Below are 16,286 nucleotides of genomic sequence, written 5' to 3' on the forward strand. Positions count from 1 at the left end.
ATTGGTGTGAGACGTGTTGTTATTGGTGTGAGACGTGTTATTCTTGTATTGGTGTGAGACGTGTTGTTACTGGTGTGAGATGTGTTGTTATTGGTGTGAGACGTGTTGTTATTGGTGTGAGACGTGTTGTTATTGGTGTGAGACGTGTTATTCTTGTATTGGTGTGAGACGTGTTGTTATTGGTGTGAGACGTGTTGTTATTGGTGTGAGACGTGTTATTCTTGTATTGGTGTGAGACGTGTTACTGGTGTGAGACGTGTTGTTATTGGCGTGAGACGTGTTGTTATTGGCGTGAGACGTGTTGTTATTGGCGTGAGACGTGTTGTTATTGGCGTGAGACGTGTTGTTATTGGCGTGAGACGTGTTGTTATTGGCGTGAGACGTGTTGTTACTGACGTGAGACGTGTTGTTCTTGGCGTGAGACGTGTTGTTCTTGGCGTGAGACACTCACGGTGATGATTGATGGTGTTGATGAGCCTCAGGCCGACGTAGGCGTGGTTGTTGGTCATGAGCACGACGTCGAACAGCTCCTCGCTGTCGGTGTAAAGCTCCCTCAGCTGAGCGTTCACGGCCTCCAGAGCCTGGGAACACCATTTATCCATTCGCTTCAACATGTTGGATTCGTGTTAATGTGTATTTAAAGACATTTAAATTTGTGTGTGTGTGTGTGTGTGGGGGGGGGATTTGAAAAATTGTCTAATCAACCAAAAACTTCGCGGACCCCCTGCAGTACCTCCGCGGACCCACTAGGGGTCGCGGACCCCCTGTTGAAGACCTCTGACCTAGTGTGCATGTGCTTGTTTCTCCTCAGTGTTTCTGACCTTGACGAAGGAGAAAGCGGGTCCGGGCCTGAACGGCTCTGTTTCGTGCTCCACCTGGTACTTCACGTACTCCTCCACGCCTCGCTGCTCGTAGATCTGCTGCTCCTTCTCCATGTTGAAGAGGACTCGGGCCGACACGGCGATGGTGATGGCGTCCTGCGGCTTCGGCTGGAGGATGACCGGTTCAAAACGTTTTCTTTATGAAAGAGGTGAGCTGGAGTTGTTGTTGTTTTTTTTTGTTTTTTTTATCCAATCAGCTTCAGAGTTGTAACTTTTCTGACTGTGGACACGGCGTGTTATTCACATACCGAGCAGAAGACGGAAATATTGAGAAAATTTGCTGACTCCGACCGTTCCTGGAAGACCGGAGTTATTTAATAAAGGCTTTATTGCCTCTGCCTGATATATAACAGTGTGACAGACAGGAGTGATATGAAACACTTCACCACAACGGCTGTTAACTCTTTGTAAGCTGAGACTGTAATCTGTTCGATCGCACTTTGACTGATTATTGTGACACATTTAGCAATTCTTTATAAGGCTCAGTTTCCAGCAGACACAATCAAGTTTTACAAAGCTTATTATTCCATTTCACTCAACTTGATGTCATTTTACTTTTGCTCAACTAAAGTCTTTGAATGATGCAGCGCTCACTGGACGCTGATTCTGCTGCTGGGGGGGATTCTGATGAAGTTGAGAGCTCGGTGTGTTTGTTTTCTATCGTTTGTCATTCATCGTGTGTCTCGAGCCAAGAGTGACTTGACCAGTAAGTAAGAGTGAGATTATGCAGCTCTGGAAGAGATGATGCTAAATATTTAGTTTGATCACCTGTAATATGCGCAGTCAGGATCCTCTTTGATGTTGACACCTTATAAAGACGTGGAAACATGGACGCTGCGTGAGGGAGGCCGTGGAGATACTCACAGTTTTGGGTTTCCTGGTGGGGGTGGAGGGCTTCACATCTTCCCAGGGGGCTCGGCCGCCGCCGTCCTTGGTCAAGTCCTGTCCACCGACGGTCAGAGTCTGACCGCTGCTCAGACTCATCGTACCACCACCTTCTTCCAGGACCACACCGAGTCGCAGTGTGTGCCCTGATGCCTCCCTTCTCTCGCCCCACGCTCCCTCTCTCCCTCTCCCCCTCCCCCCCTCTCTCCCTCTCTCCCTCTCTCCCCCTCTCCCCCTCTTTGGCAGGACTTCCCAACAAAGTCCTTACTCACTCTTGAACATTCCTAATTTGAATTCAGTCCTGGCGCACACAAGAAATGAGATCGATCCGACTGCAGCTGCAGAGGCATTTAGCTGAAAGCTTGAGAGCGGGAGGGAGATGTTGCTGAATAGAAGAAGGATGGAGAGAGATTCAGAAATTCAAGCTGTGAGCATTTCCTGTTATCTCTAGCGTCCTGCGTTTTATGTTCCTCGTTCAGCTCCTCTGTGGTTCGTCCTCTCTCTCTCTCACACTGCTGACTTCAAGCCATTTTGCATCCTCCCCCTTTTCTTTTCTTTTCTTTAACCCTTTCCGAGTGTGATTCCCTGGAGCCGATATCACAGCAAGTTATTTAATGTGACAACCGGCTGTTGCACCCTATTGGACAGAACATGTCGGTGTGTCAAAGCGTCGCTGTGTCGTGATGCTTGAAATGTGTTCATGCCTCAGTTCCTCTAAGAGAGAGAGAGAGAGGTCTAAAATCTAAAATGAAAAGACATTTAGTCATTCTCTACAGTAATAGATCAAATTTAAATTACACAAAGGGTTAGGATCATATTTGTTAGATAATACTGCAAAAAGCAGTTTAGATGTATTTGATCTCGTCATTTCGTCCTCCTGCTCAGCAGTGTGGGAAATGGAGTCCATCCTGGGTCATTTGCTTCCCCGGGGTGCATCTACTGATCATTTCTTTTTCTTTCCTAGGTACGCTACTGCAGGATGTTTCTGTGGATTGAAGCAGCAGTTCCAGTTGCTTGGCAACGACCAGGGAGTCACGCTCCCACATCCAAATTTGATTGGCTGCGTGGAGGCACCAGATCGAATATATAGCCGTCCAAAAATGGCATCAGTCGGGGAAACAGGCAGGTGATGCAGGGAACAAAGATCAAAGAGCATGTTCGGCTTTGCGGAGCATAAATGCATTATTAATAATAATTCAATGCTTCTTTTTTTTTTTACCAGCTTCTGATGGTTTCTGGAAATATGACACTGAGCAGACATCCATGCAGGGACTCAAGGAACAAAAGGATAATAGAGGCACCCCAGAACAAGCACATCATGAACACAACTGCAACCAATAGGGACATTATTTTTTTTATACACTTGTCAGCAAATACAAAGGTAGAAAATTCTGACTATTGACTATTATAGATTATTATTTACTTGCTACATTTTAAAGAGGTTTTACACACTCCCTCCTCCAGGCTCCCCGGAGACCCGATGCCAAGAGCTTTTATCGATCGAGTGTCTGAAACCTTGACCTCAAGGTGCTCATAATCAATCAGCTCCCTTCGGTATTCATTCTGTGTGTTAAATATATACATCAAACCCATTTCTCAAACATCAAACATATACTTAGTGGATTCATGTAAAAATGAACAACTAATTCCTCAAACTGAGAAGATGTGACCTGATTGTAACTGTTGATTCAACGTGATATGCTTTGCTGGGATGGCAGGTTTTGACATATAATTGTATTTTTTAAAGTTCAGTAAAATAAACTCAAGTGCTTTTCTCGGTTAAAAAAACCCCTCATAAGATCGATTTGAACTGATTATTGAACCCACATCTTCAGGCAGAAGTTATATTTCTAAATAAATCCATCTTAAAATAGTCTGTGTGAGGAGCAAATCGGAGACCTCCATCCTTCAGTGCCCTTCAGCAGTATGATGGTGTTGAAAGCGACAGCAGTTATTTTTTTTGCATTTGCTGCTTACAGCCACTGGAGTGCAGCAGAGTCTCGAGACTATCAGCCTTCTGTGTGCTTTGAATACTTCAGTTTTTATACCTTGATGCCTTGTAGACAAAGAGGATATGAAAGACAAACTCTGAAAGTGTGAGAAAGGAAGTTGATCTGAAAACTGTACAATTAATATTTGCTACCACTTAAACTTTGGAGTTGCAGCTACAATATTCCTGTTTATCCTAAAACGGTGGCTTTTGGTAGATTAAAACATAATATAAGTTTATGGAAAATAAATAAGACTCAGGAAAGACTACTAAAGGCTACTAAAATGTGACAGCATAAAGCTTCACATTATGTTTAGTATTGTGTCTGAAAAAGAGCCAAAAAGTTACACATGGCTAAAATGATTTTAATGTGTTTCTTATGTGAGTAGTTTGGAGGCGGCTTTGCATCCTGCTGCATGTGTGGAGCATCAGTGATGTGCCGCTGGAGAGGAGAGGCCGAGAGCTCTGCACACATTTGTGTCTGTCTTTGTGTTCTCTGAGGGGGTTAACAGGACCTGGAGACAGTTGGGCCGCACCCACTGAGCTGATTTGAATAACGCCGGCATTTGGCGCGAGGCTCAGAGCAACCAGCCTTTCTTCATACCGGCTGTGACACCACTCCCCTTCCCTCCCCTTCCCTCCCCTCGCTGAGCACCCTGGAGTGGCGGGAAATGTTAGAGAGACACAAACACAGAAATATAGGAGAGCAGAGGGAACAGGACTGACTCCAGGAGCACTTGCACACCTATTCCACCTGAGGTTGTCCTGGAAACCTGTCAGATACAAGATGTACAGGAACAGGGAGAAAGAAAGCGGCCACAAACAGCAACACAGCCCCCTCCCTGTGTTTTGGCGCGAGAAGAGATAATGCTCTCTCAGTGGTTGTCTGTGGGTGGAGACAAAAGAAGGCATGAGTGGAGCGGGCCAGAACAAAGAGGGTAACAGCCTGGACTACCCCCCTCCCCCCCTCCCCTTCATCAAGCCCCCCCCCCTCCTCCCCCCCAACACAGCCTGAGGGCTTGAGACAAGGCAGATGACTATTATAACCTTAATCAGTCCTTCAAAGCAGCCACTGAGGCATGTTGGCCACCACCAGATTCTTTGTTCTTACTGGGGCTCGACTTGGTTTGAGTCTTTCCTCGTCTCCCAGTAACACACTCACGTGCTGTTATCACACAAGTAGAAGCCTTACATCCCTTTTTTTTTTTTTTTTTTGCTGAGATAAGGGCTGGCAATCTTCCCCCCTCCACCAAGGTAAAGGACCCAGGTGAAGGTCGTTCGAGGTGGCATCAGAGACCATTAACGGCGCCCACACTGCACTCGAGTGACATAATTGGATTTGTTGTTATTAGCTTTCAGAAGCGCAGCGCTCCAGAGTCGCCACACCCTCCTGGATCTGTAGCATAAGTAAGTGGGAGTCATCTGACAGGGAACTGTCTTTCAGTCTGGCAAAATTCACCCATCAAAGAGCAGAAAAGAAGCAGAGCAGCAGTTCCTTTCACTTCCTGCCTCTGATGAGTTCAACACAAAAACAGGAAGTCTGTGCAGCTTGTGTTTCCTAGGTCTTATTACGCTGCCTCTCTCAGTGTTTCACAAACACAAGCCTATAGAGGGGAAGAGGAAAACAGGGCAGTGATTATTATATAAGCTCCACAAGGCCCTGATCACAACAGTGGCCACATTCAGATGCTGGGCTGAAAAGAAGGAATTGTAACCAGGCAGGACAAACAGGCATCTATACATTCACCATCTGATAACACCCAATCTCACCACACAATGTGTTGATCTGCATTTAAGCATTTAGATGTATACAGATGCAAATACACTCTGCATATAGAGGCTGGCACCACAGTAAATGGTCAATAAATGGGTGGGGGGTGTGCTGATTAGAGAAGGCCTGACTGAGAGGAGAGACAAAAGAGTAGTAGAGATCTACAGGGGGTTATAGTTGTGTTCTGGTCTGTTGGGGGGTTAAAGGGGATGGGGGGAGGGGGGATGGGTGAAGCCCCTCACTGAGTAGCTTGGGGAAGGGGGGTCGGCGGTGATGGCACTCAATGGGGTGAAATTCAAAAGATGCAGCAAGTGTCCCAACTTCAACTGAAGTAACTTTACACCACCGAGCCGAACAATGGAACATCTGCTGGCTGACAAAAGCAGGCCGTTAGCAGCGGCTGTGTGTTAAACTGCTGCTGCTCAGCAATGGCAACCGGTTTCTACATATTTCTGAGATCTTAGATACTCAGCATCACCTTATGGCACCTCAGAGTCGATTGCTTCACTTAACTTTAAAAGCATAACAGCGTTTCTTTTTCTTTCTAAATTGTGTTTCTAGATGAAGGAGAAGTTGATTGTATTGGAAAGCACCCTGGGAAGGTGTCAAATCAGACACTTACTGGTGGTAGGAATGTGAGTGCATGTAAGCATCACATGTTGGTGTCAGAAAAATGAAATCGCATACCTTGAATATTTCATTTGGTGGTTGGTATACAACATCGATTCAAATAGCTGAATGATGTTTTTGGATGCGACACGTGACGTCAAGTGAGAGGAAACCAAAAAGGTAAATGTTCAGGCTGCAAAACCAAAACAATTGGCTGATAGGTGCTAAAGCGCTCGGGGAACTACACATTCAGCTGATATTTCTGAGTTTGTAGCTGCAAAGGAACCTCTCACATTATGGTAATTTGATCAGTTGTAAATACACAGAACCACAAACCGGATAATGAATTATATATTCTAACGTAAATGATGTGTCCTGAATACGCTCACCACCAAAATAAGACAATAGTGTGCTTCGAAACGTAATTATTAGGAGTTGAATATGGGAGTACTTCACTCCAGAGAATCCATTAACCGGCATCATGGTTGCATCACTGTGGCTAAAGCTCCCTCTCCAGGGGCCAAAGACACTATAGAAACTATTTACAATTTACAGTCTATGGCTTTTCCCAAGTCTCCTGTTGCAATTGCCTGATTTATCAACATCAGATGATGTGCAGTGATGGTTGTGCATTAACAGTGACTCATTAACAGTTGGACATTTCATCCTCAGCTGACTCTGTCATTAGCCCACGTCAGAGGGTTTAGCGTTGTCCAATGAGATCCCACATCATGTGATGGTTCGAAGACCTTTTGATGGGTTCATTATAATCAGAGCTGTTGTGTGTCTGGACCCAGATGGTAGCGGTGTTTACACTAACGGGATTAGGATTAGTTTATAATTAGATTATTACCCTCCCAAATTTAACTTAGATACTACTAACCTACAACTGAGAATATGTCTGTCTGCTCGGGAGGCTAATTAAGATGCTTGTGGAAAGAATGTAAAAAAAAAAGAAAAAAGTCATAACATAAGCATGAGGAATTTGTGATGTCTTGTGTGTTTATTTGGTTTGGAGGCAGAGCCTTTTGTTGGAGTGAGGTTTAAAGAGAAACTCTGGTTTGACACCAGTCAGCTGAAGCCAGATGTATCCAGCCAGAGGAACATATACAGTTTGTTCCAAAACTGAATCATCACTGTTATGTAACACTGGCCTTAGGGTGGGGAGGGTGAGCAACACAGAGGGGGAGAGAAACTGAGCTCAGAAGACTGACCTAGATCAGCAAATGGTGGAGATAAGTACCTGAGGGGAGGGCAGCAGCCGGCAGACAGAGAAGAGGGGGTGTAAACAGAGACAGACTTACAGGGAAACAAGACTTGGAAAGACAAGAAAGCAGAGTAAATGTAAATGCAGGTGATTTACTTGCATGCCAGCAGATTCATGTGGTTTTCCAGCCGGTTCCCGGCCTCGTAGGATCAGATGTACAGTAGCTGTCTGGTTATGTCACTGGAACTCAACATCCCAGTGACACAACCAGACTGGAATGTGGGTCAGTAGGCAGAAAGATTGAGGACCGCGACCAGGGAAAGTTCTCTGCAAGCTTTTTTGTGCGCGCGCTGCATGTGTGGTTTGTCGGCCCTCACAAGGCAGATGTGCATCCTTTCCCGCTTGTGTTTTCCACATCTTTTCTTTACGGTCAAGCCACTTAAAAATAGAATAAGGGGAAGGGTGTGTGTTGAGTAAGAAAGGGATGAGTGAGTCCACTTCTCTCTCCAGCTGACTACAATTCCTTCTGAGCATGTAACGGCCCTGAAATCTCTGCACAACTTGGAGAAAAAAACAAACAAAAAACAAAACAAACCCTAATGGCAGATTATTCAATTCTCACACTGGAGATCATAAGGTTATCCTAAGATAAGCCTGTTCATCTTCTGCCTATTTTATATGCCCCATATTCGCTCACATGTAGGTCAGAGATAAGCAGGTAGCCCTACATGCTCTTAGAATTACAAACCAGTTCAGTGTGTTTTGGGTCCGTTTCCTCCTCTGCTCCACTGTGTAAACATGCAATGTCTACACGCCATACAAACCAGGTCAGTCAGAACACAGTTTACATGCTGGAAGTATTGCTCAATGTGCCTGTGTGTTTGTTTTTTTTCCTCTTTTAAAGTGCAGAGGTAGGAGACTGATCACAGTGACAGCTAGGGGATGTTAAGAGTTGCGAAAGTTGACCCTCTCACTTTCCAGGAACGCAGATGCACTGTGGGAGTTTGTCAGTTAAAAACCTCTTGTAGTAAGAAACAGTGCAGAAGGTGTTTTATTGGTAAGAAATGCCGGAGCAGCGAGTGTGACTGGTTGGTTGTGTTGCTTGTCAGGGAACTTTACCAAAGATAAGATGTACTCAACTGCTTTTGTGTTTATCTGCCAATTTAACAGGTTGAGACATTAGTTCGGAGGTGATGTAACCACTACATGCACATGCAGAACAAACATCCTCATACTTTGGTCACACGTTCATATTCAGGATGAAGTCATTTTGTTTACCAGCAGCTCTGTGGTTAGAACCGGTATAAACCGTGATGTACTTGTTGTTTTCAGTCCTGCAGGGAACTCCTCTCTCATCTCCACCAGCTGCACACCTCTGATCTGCTCCGTTACACATTTTGTAATGATTAATCAAGGGATTTTCCCACGGAGCACTGCACTGCAATTCTGCATCGAACAGAAAGTTGGCCATTAGGTGTCATTGCACATCCCTTCGTTTCACATCGAAGAGGTGTCTAGACTCAAAAAGAGCAGTAAATATCAGTGAGATTGCTTTTTACGGAAGACAACTGCGTGTTCATAAATCAGAGAGGCTGTTCTCCACCCAACCGAATCATCAATTCTCCCACCTTGATCGTACACAACACACCGCCAGTGAAGCTCACACGCTGCCTTCTGCCCTGGAAATGCACAGATCTCTCTCTAACAGTTCAGGGGACAGATATCAGGTTCCAGCTGTGGACTACAGGGCTTCGTTTTGTTGCAGAAAGATAAGTGCAGCCCACTGATGAGAGAATAAAACATGACTGCTCAAAAGGAGAAAGCTACAGCATGAACATGTGTGTGAAAGTGATCAACCGGCAGGACTGGAACTCTCTGTGGCTGCTGAATGAGCTGGAGAGCTGAAAATCTGGTCTGGCAAGTTAACAGTCAAGAGTGGAGCATCCTACAGGACAAAGAGATCCTCTTACCTCATTGTTTCCTTCAGGAAAACCCGTTTTAAGAATCACCAAGTGTTTAAAGACAACTGATGTCATGACCATATTCTAATTTTGGGGTTTTCTCCCGTTTAATTTAAAAAGTTGAACCAGTACAGTGTGGCATTTGACAGTTCATCTCATCAACTCAGATGAACAGAAGACAAGCTTCTTTTTTTTTTTTTTACATTTATTTTATATTTTATTTCTTAACATAGCACCAACATCTAGATTTGATCTTTCCCCAAAGACTAATAATATTTTAATTTGCATCCACAACAATGGACTGAATACTTTGCATGTTGCTGTACGAGGTGAAAATGAAATGCCCCACCAACTCTTGGGAGACAGCCTTTGCACCTCGGGTACGGCATTAAGTTAATAATTAATTTTCCTACTCCTTTGTTGCATGTTTTCAAATTAATTTTGTGGTTGTAAGATGGCAGGAAACACATCAGACAACTTGAGTCCAAAAAGTGATCTGATTTTTGCGCTCACTTCCTGATGCAATGTTGAGTACAAGCAGCTCAACCACAGCAGCTGATCACAATCTAAGGAGTCTTTTCACCCTGACTGCTCTTCATCTCTGTATTACCTGATATGTCGGTTGGCTCGTTTTCAGTTGACCAACGAAATATGAGAACTACAAAGTCAGTATTGTTGCAGAGTTTCTTCCATCTATTGTGAGTCGATGGGATCATTTAACTCCTTCAACTGAGCCTCCTGAGACCAAATGTTGATTAAGTAACAAGACGTATATTCAACTGTGGCAGAAAATAGTGCTCCAAACGGGCCCAACCATAACAAAGACAGACAGACAGACAGGTATACTTTATTAATCCCTCAGAGGGACATTTTTACGTAGCGAGGTGGGAGACGGTTGGAGTTCAGGGTGTGCCTGACTCGTCTGTCAGGTTGTACTTAAACCAAATGGCTGCTTTGAGTTTATTAAACAAATGACTGGAGCTCAAACAGGCATTCAGGCTTGCAAAGACACGTTGCTGAGGTCACCAGCAGGGCAGCAGCATCACGCAGAAACTCATATGCAAAAAGCTTCCTGATATTTGGCATTTGGGTCAGTTTTATAAAGAAAAAATTCCACAAAGAGAGTAAATAGAAACATGTTGTCCTGCTCAAATTTGGACTCATGCTGCCCACTGATCAGAAATAATGCACTGCCTTTCTTCAGTCCAATAAAATTTTGTCCTTTTTTTAATCCTGTGAGGAATAATCTTTTTTATACCCTTAAATCTAAACCTTTTGTTAATCAGAAATATGAAAAAAAATAAAGCAGTCTAAAAAAAACATTAAAAAAAAAACCCTCCCTTTAGTAAAGGATGTTCCTCTACTTTCAGTACAAAAATAGCTGTCACGGGGACACCATCTGAATATAAGGGGTCTAACTGTCACAACACCCACCAATTACATGGACCACAAAGCAAGTGCATCTAACAATGTGGCAGTAAAAAGCACATCACAACAAATACCAGACAAATAATTGAGACTTTCACTTTTTCAATTTCCAGCCACTAGTGTGGAGCAGTGCTGCTCTCTCACGGCATACCTGTACAAGAAAGCTGCACTGGATCCAAATAGCCGTTCACACAAACCGGTCTCCAAAGCCATGGGGAATGTTCTAAAGATACCAGTTGTATTTGTGTGTGAGTGTGACCTAATTCAGAGCACATCAGGTGCCCAGCATGCAGCAGCCACTGCAGAGGGGAGGATCCACAATGGTATCACACACTCTCTTCAAGGACAAGTCTCAAGGACGAGCTCAGTCTAACCTTCTCTAGAACAGCAGCTGGTGCACAAGAAATGTATAAATTACATGTATATGAAAGATGAGACGCTGCAGAGCAACAGAGGGGCGATCATGCAGGTTTTTTTTTTTTTTTTAAATTTATGATCAGACCTCATTTACAGCTGATTCGGGGACGATGGCAGGGGGTGTTTGTGGAGAGGTAGTCCCACATCAGCATGTGGTGGATCCAACCCGAGGCGCAGTAAAGCTGTATCATCCGTCACTTCCACCGCAAAACATTTCAATTAAGGTTCCACTTTGGTGTGACTTTAAGTTGAGTAAGTAAGTTAAGTAAGGTTGCCAAATCCAATTTGATAGCAAGGTCAAAATGTTGTGTGATGAATACAATAACTCAGGGCAGTGCACTGCATAACAAGGTGTAATGTTTGAAAAAAAACAACTAAAGACATCAAGTTTGTATGCAAATATGGTATCAAAATTTAATGATGCTGTTGACGTTAGCATGCTTTAAAAATCAAGAGAAGCATTGAAATCACAAAGTGACGTGTGAATATAAAGTACAGCAGTGCAACTTTTCCATTTTTTTCCCTATTTTCTTAACAAAATAGAAGCTTCGTGTGCCTGGTGGCATCCCATACAGAGGATCGAAGCTCTGACAATTCTTGGTTTTGTCTTCAGGATATTATCTACAGAACAATATGTGCATCAAAAAATCAGCAATACAAAACCAAACAAACCAGGAGCTGACTCATTCACACTTATGTACACTGGTAAACTATTAACACGCAATTTCACATCACAGCATACCAGGAAATATCTTGGTCATAGCTATAAAAATCATGTTTGAACTCCCTGTTCAGAACAAAAAAGAAAAAAAGCACACTGTTCCTCCCCAAAACCGGTTCACAGGTCAGCAGTCAGGTCACAGGAAGCCCAAAGCCATGTGAATGGATTAAAAAACAAAACTCAAAAGCTATTTACATGAGGCATTTTGATCTGAAAAAACAACAGCTTTTCAAAAGTGACAGGTAACTCGAACGTTTGTGACTGAATGAGGCAGATTTTTAGGGAAGCACACTTGTTTGGATTCTCAAGAGCGCTTGAGTTCAGCTAATCTGCGGAGAAGCTGCTGTTGTTTGGATCGGAGGCGTTTCTTCTCCTGCAGCTGCCGCCTCTCCTTGGTGTGCAGCTCCGTGAGGTACTCCGTCGCCTGGGTCAGGATGGCCACCTTCGGCGTCTTGGCCGACTCCAGGCCGGGGATCTGATCCCGCAGCGCGAGGAAGCGAGATCGAAGGTCGTTCCTCCTCTTCCTCTCCAGGAAGTTGTGGTTCCGTCTGCGGTCGATGTCCTCTGTGTCTGAACTTTGTGGAGTCTCTGAGGGGGATGCCGGCTGGGAGGCATGAGGCGAAGAACCTGACTGCTGGCAGGATGTTTTGCAGGTACGCTTGCTCTGAGGCTCTTTTTCATACTCTTCTTCTTCGTCTTCATCATCATCATCCTCTTCAGGCTCACTGTCTGGGGCGCGGGCAGCATAGTTGTGCTGCTGCCGGTGGACCAACATGTGAAACTTCTTGGGGCATTGGTCTGCACGGATCCTGATGGTGATCGGTTTTCGGACGTTCACCAGTCGCTCCTGGTTCTGCTTGCTCTCCACAGTGACTACATCTATTTCCTCTTCATCATCTGTCGTTCGACAAGAAAATATTTCATCAATACACATAGAAAAGGTTCACATGTAAGACACATCTTTTACAACATCATTTAAAAGCTCCTACAAAAGAGTCAAACTGGATCAAAATTTCACTAAACTAGCAATGAGGAAGTGCATTCCTTCACCAAGCAAGCAAATCTCAGTTCTTTGCAGGAATTGAGGCTTTTGTCACTGAGCATTCATCTTCAATTTAAATGAGACCTGCTGGCAGGGGGCATTCCCTAGTTTTGGGACACGTGAAAGACTGACTCTCACGGTCTGTCAACGTGTGTGTGTGTGTAGTGATAAATCATCTGGCCTGGGTCACCCCTCCCCTCCCCTCCCCTCCCCTCCCCTCTACCGCACTGTGATTGTAATGCAGAGCTTGGGAAGATAAAGAAATGGGGAGGGGGCTTCTAGTAAAAGTGATATGGGGGCGCGGGTTTTAAAAGAATGCATGGATATTCAGGGAAAGCATGTGTTGCATTGATAAAGCAGGAGTAGAAATCCAGCTCTAAGGTGACTTGACTCTTTTGCACTTGATAAACCCACTGCAACACAGACCGCAGTTATGCAACAGCAGCCCAGTTTTCCAAATTACGCATTGTTAGTGGGCAATAGAATTCTGAGGCAGGGCAGGGTGGGGCAATTTAGAGCATGGCTGCTTCCTTACCAGAGGACTCGGAGCGAGACTCGGAGCCAGACGACGCCGGCTTCCTGCAGCTGCTTGCGGGGAGGGTGAAGACGGCAGCCGGGTCGACGCAATCTGTCGCCGCGGTGGCGTGCTGGCCACCTGGCGAGACGCACTGCGCTTTGCTCGGTCTCACGGAGATCTGGGCCACCGACTGCACACAGGTCTGCACCGCAGCTGACACTCTCGCGTTGACCTTCTCCAGCTGCTTGCTGGCAGAGAAACCACTCCACATGCAGTCCTTGATGATGTGAGAACTGAGGTTACCGAACAGATTCTTCGTGTCTGGGATGAACTGACTCTCGTAGTCGTCGTCCTGACCCAGCACTTTGGTCAGCCAGCTGAGCTTTTCTCCAGGCGAGAGGTACAGAGAGGCACCGCTCAGAGTCCGGGTGGGAGACATGGGAGGGGTGGGCACCAGCTCGAACTTTTTCCATATGTCCTCGCTTGGTGCGGTGGACTTGTAAAAATCCTCCTCAGTGTCGAAACCATCGAAAAAATAGTGCTCGTAACAGCTGTAGTCCATGTTTCCAGCTAATAAAATCCTTTAGAGTTTATTCCCAGAAATGCTCGAATGACCCCAGTGGCCTCTGAAGAACGTCCTGCACGAGCACAGAGGAAATATCAGAGATTAGCAAATAGTTCCCATCAGAAGTATCAGGTATCCATCTAATGGGATACTAGAATAGGACATCACATTCCCCGAACAGCCTACTTTCCACAAATGGGACCACATTAATAATGTATTGCATCTTGCGGATGGTCTCTTTGCAGTGATGGACTCAGGCTGTTCGGGCACACGGGGCTATTACATAATCGAGTTATATATAGGCGAGGCGTAAACTAGAAGTCACAGCAGGTTGTGGATGGAAAAGGAGAAGACACCAGATAACTGCGTAAAAGTAATGCACCAGGATGTGTTTCCTGAACTGTGCGCAGCAGCGCTTTGTTCCATAGCGCGGTCTTTGAAAGAATAAAAGTGCTTCACAGCCACGGAGGGTGAAACCTAAAGGACGGAATTGGGAACTTTCACCGGCACACACTAGAATAAAACTACTCACCGCAAATTCCCACTGCGAAATTCAGGGCATTGAAAAACCCCTAGGCAGCCAAAGATCCAATAGTCCGCTGCTCACGGAGATAAATGGGTAGAAGTGTCCGAGATGTCCGAGATGTTACCGAATGCAACGATGAGACGCAGTCCGTACTTTTGTTTCAGTTGAGTCTCAAAAAAAAAGATCCCCAAAAAACGCCGGGGCTCCGACAACAGTCACCAGATCCGCCCCACAACGTGTAATATAAAGCCACACAGTGCGTTTTTCGCGCCAGTGAGATATCCTGTTATAAAGCCGTAGAGTGCAGGGCGGAGCGAAATATCTGCAGCGGCAGATCCGGGTAAGGTCCTTCATTTGCACCAGGGCGGGGGGAGGCGCACGGCCCCGCCCCGGCTACAAACGCACAATAACTGACACTTATTTTATTACCCATATTGCTGCTCTCAGGATTTATAGTAGATTAGGGTCTGGGGGAAAAAAAATGTATATAATAAGTAAACCATTTTGCCTCGATTTGCAGCTTTCCAACTGAGGGTTTGCTGTTTTTCTTTGTCCTAACCTCTTATGTCAGTAAACTGAATGTTGCTGACTGGACAAAACAAGATATTTCAAGACATCACCAGGCTTTAGAAAGCTGTGACCAGTATTTTACTGTTGTTGTTTTTTTTTTTTTAATATTTCATTAAGCAAATATGAAGACAATTATTGTATTGGATAGCAATATATTTATTAACACAATGGGTAACTGCAGCCCTAATAATTTATAATATTATGATATTTATCTGCATACTTGTAATAATTGAGGCAGATTTAGTACTTTTCCAACATATACAGTTGTATATGCAGGATTCATTGAGTAGTTTCTACATTGTAGTATTGGTGCATTTACTTAAAGGATCCATCTTGCACCACTGCACCCCAGCATGATAAACCTCACATTACACTCAGCCAGTATTTCATTATAACAGTATAATTTATTTGAGACTAAACACAAAGTAGTGAAACTCGGCATGAAACTGAGGGTTTGCTGTTTTTCTTTGTCCTAACCTCTTATGTCAGTAAACTGAATGTTGCTGACTGGACAAAACAAGATATTTCAAGACATCACCAGGCTTTAGAAAGCTGTGAGCAGTATTTTACTGGTTTTTGAAATTTCATTGAGCAAATATTAAGACAATTATTGTATTGAACTGAGCAATATATTTATTAACACAGTGGGTAACTGCAGCCCTAATGATGTATAATGTTATGATATTTATCTGCATACTTGTAATAACTGAGGCAGATTTAGTACTTTTACCAACATATACAGTTGTATATGCAGGACTCATTGAGTAGTTTCTACATTGTAGTATTGGTGCATTTACTTAAAGGATCCATCTTGCACCACTGCACCCCAGCATGATAAACCTCACATTACACTCAGCCAATATTTCATTATAACGGTATAATTTATTTGAGACTAAACACAAAGTAGTGAAACTCGGCATGCGTCTCATGTCTGATATTTAGTTGACTCAGACTGATTGAAACTCCTGTGAATGTCTGAGTTCCTCTTCATACAGTTTGACCTGAGTGGGTGTGAAGCTGTTTTGGGAACCTGAATTGGTGTTAAAAGTACTCAATGTGTTAAAAAGGGCCAGCATTCAATGTAAATCGATCTGTATTTCCATAATCATCAGAGGTAAATAGAGTGCAATAGATGTGTTCTCCTCCCAGCTGTGAAACATCTCCACATAGTTGGGCAGGATACGAATTTTTAACTG

At 44.3% G+C, this 16,286-nt stretch overlaps 2 protein-coding genes across 2 annotated transcripts; both read right to left on the reverse strand.

The window, feature by feature from the left end:
• Positions 1 to 246: 246 nt before the first annotated feature.
• Positions 247 to 2,483, reverse strand: LOC138615045 (cytosolic 5'-nucleotidase 1A-like; the record flags this gene model as incomplete). The annotated part of the gene is made up of 3 exons (XM_069688678.1): positions 1,746 to 2,483; positions 822 to 989; positions 247 to 581 (listed from the first exon to the last, which is right to left on the reverse strand). Coding segments are annotated over exons 1-3 (623 nt in total), but the record flags the coding sequence as incomplete, so codon positions are not given.
• A 9,068-nt stretch (positions 2,484 to 11,551) lies between these two features.
• On the reverse strand, positions 11,552 to 14,880 carry LOC138615046 (protein L-Myc-1b-like). The gene is made up of 3 exons (XM_069688680.1): positions 14,527 to 14,880; positions 13,448 to 14,067; positions 11,552 to 12,767 (listed from the first exon to the last, which is right to left on the reverse strand). Exons 2-3 carry the CDS (start codon positions 13,989 to 13,991, stop codon positions 12,175 to 12,177), a joined length of 1,137 nt encoding a protein of 378 aa, XP_069544781.1. The 5' UTR covers positions 13,992 to 14,067; positions 14,527 to 14,880; the 3' UTR covers positions 11,552 to 12,174.
• Positions 14,881 to 16,286: the final 1,406 nt, after the last annotated feature.

The sequence above is a fragment of the Brachyistius frenatus genome, unplaced genomic scaffold, assembly GCF_029030835.1.
Source record: "Brachyistius frenatus isolate BFR_SWC_R1_liver_20210118 unplaced genomic scaffold, ASM2903083v1 Contig_671, whole genome shotgun sequence".
NCBI lineage: Eukaryota > Metazoa > Chordata > Actinopteri > Embiotocidae > Brachyistius > Brachyistius frenatus.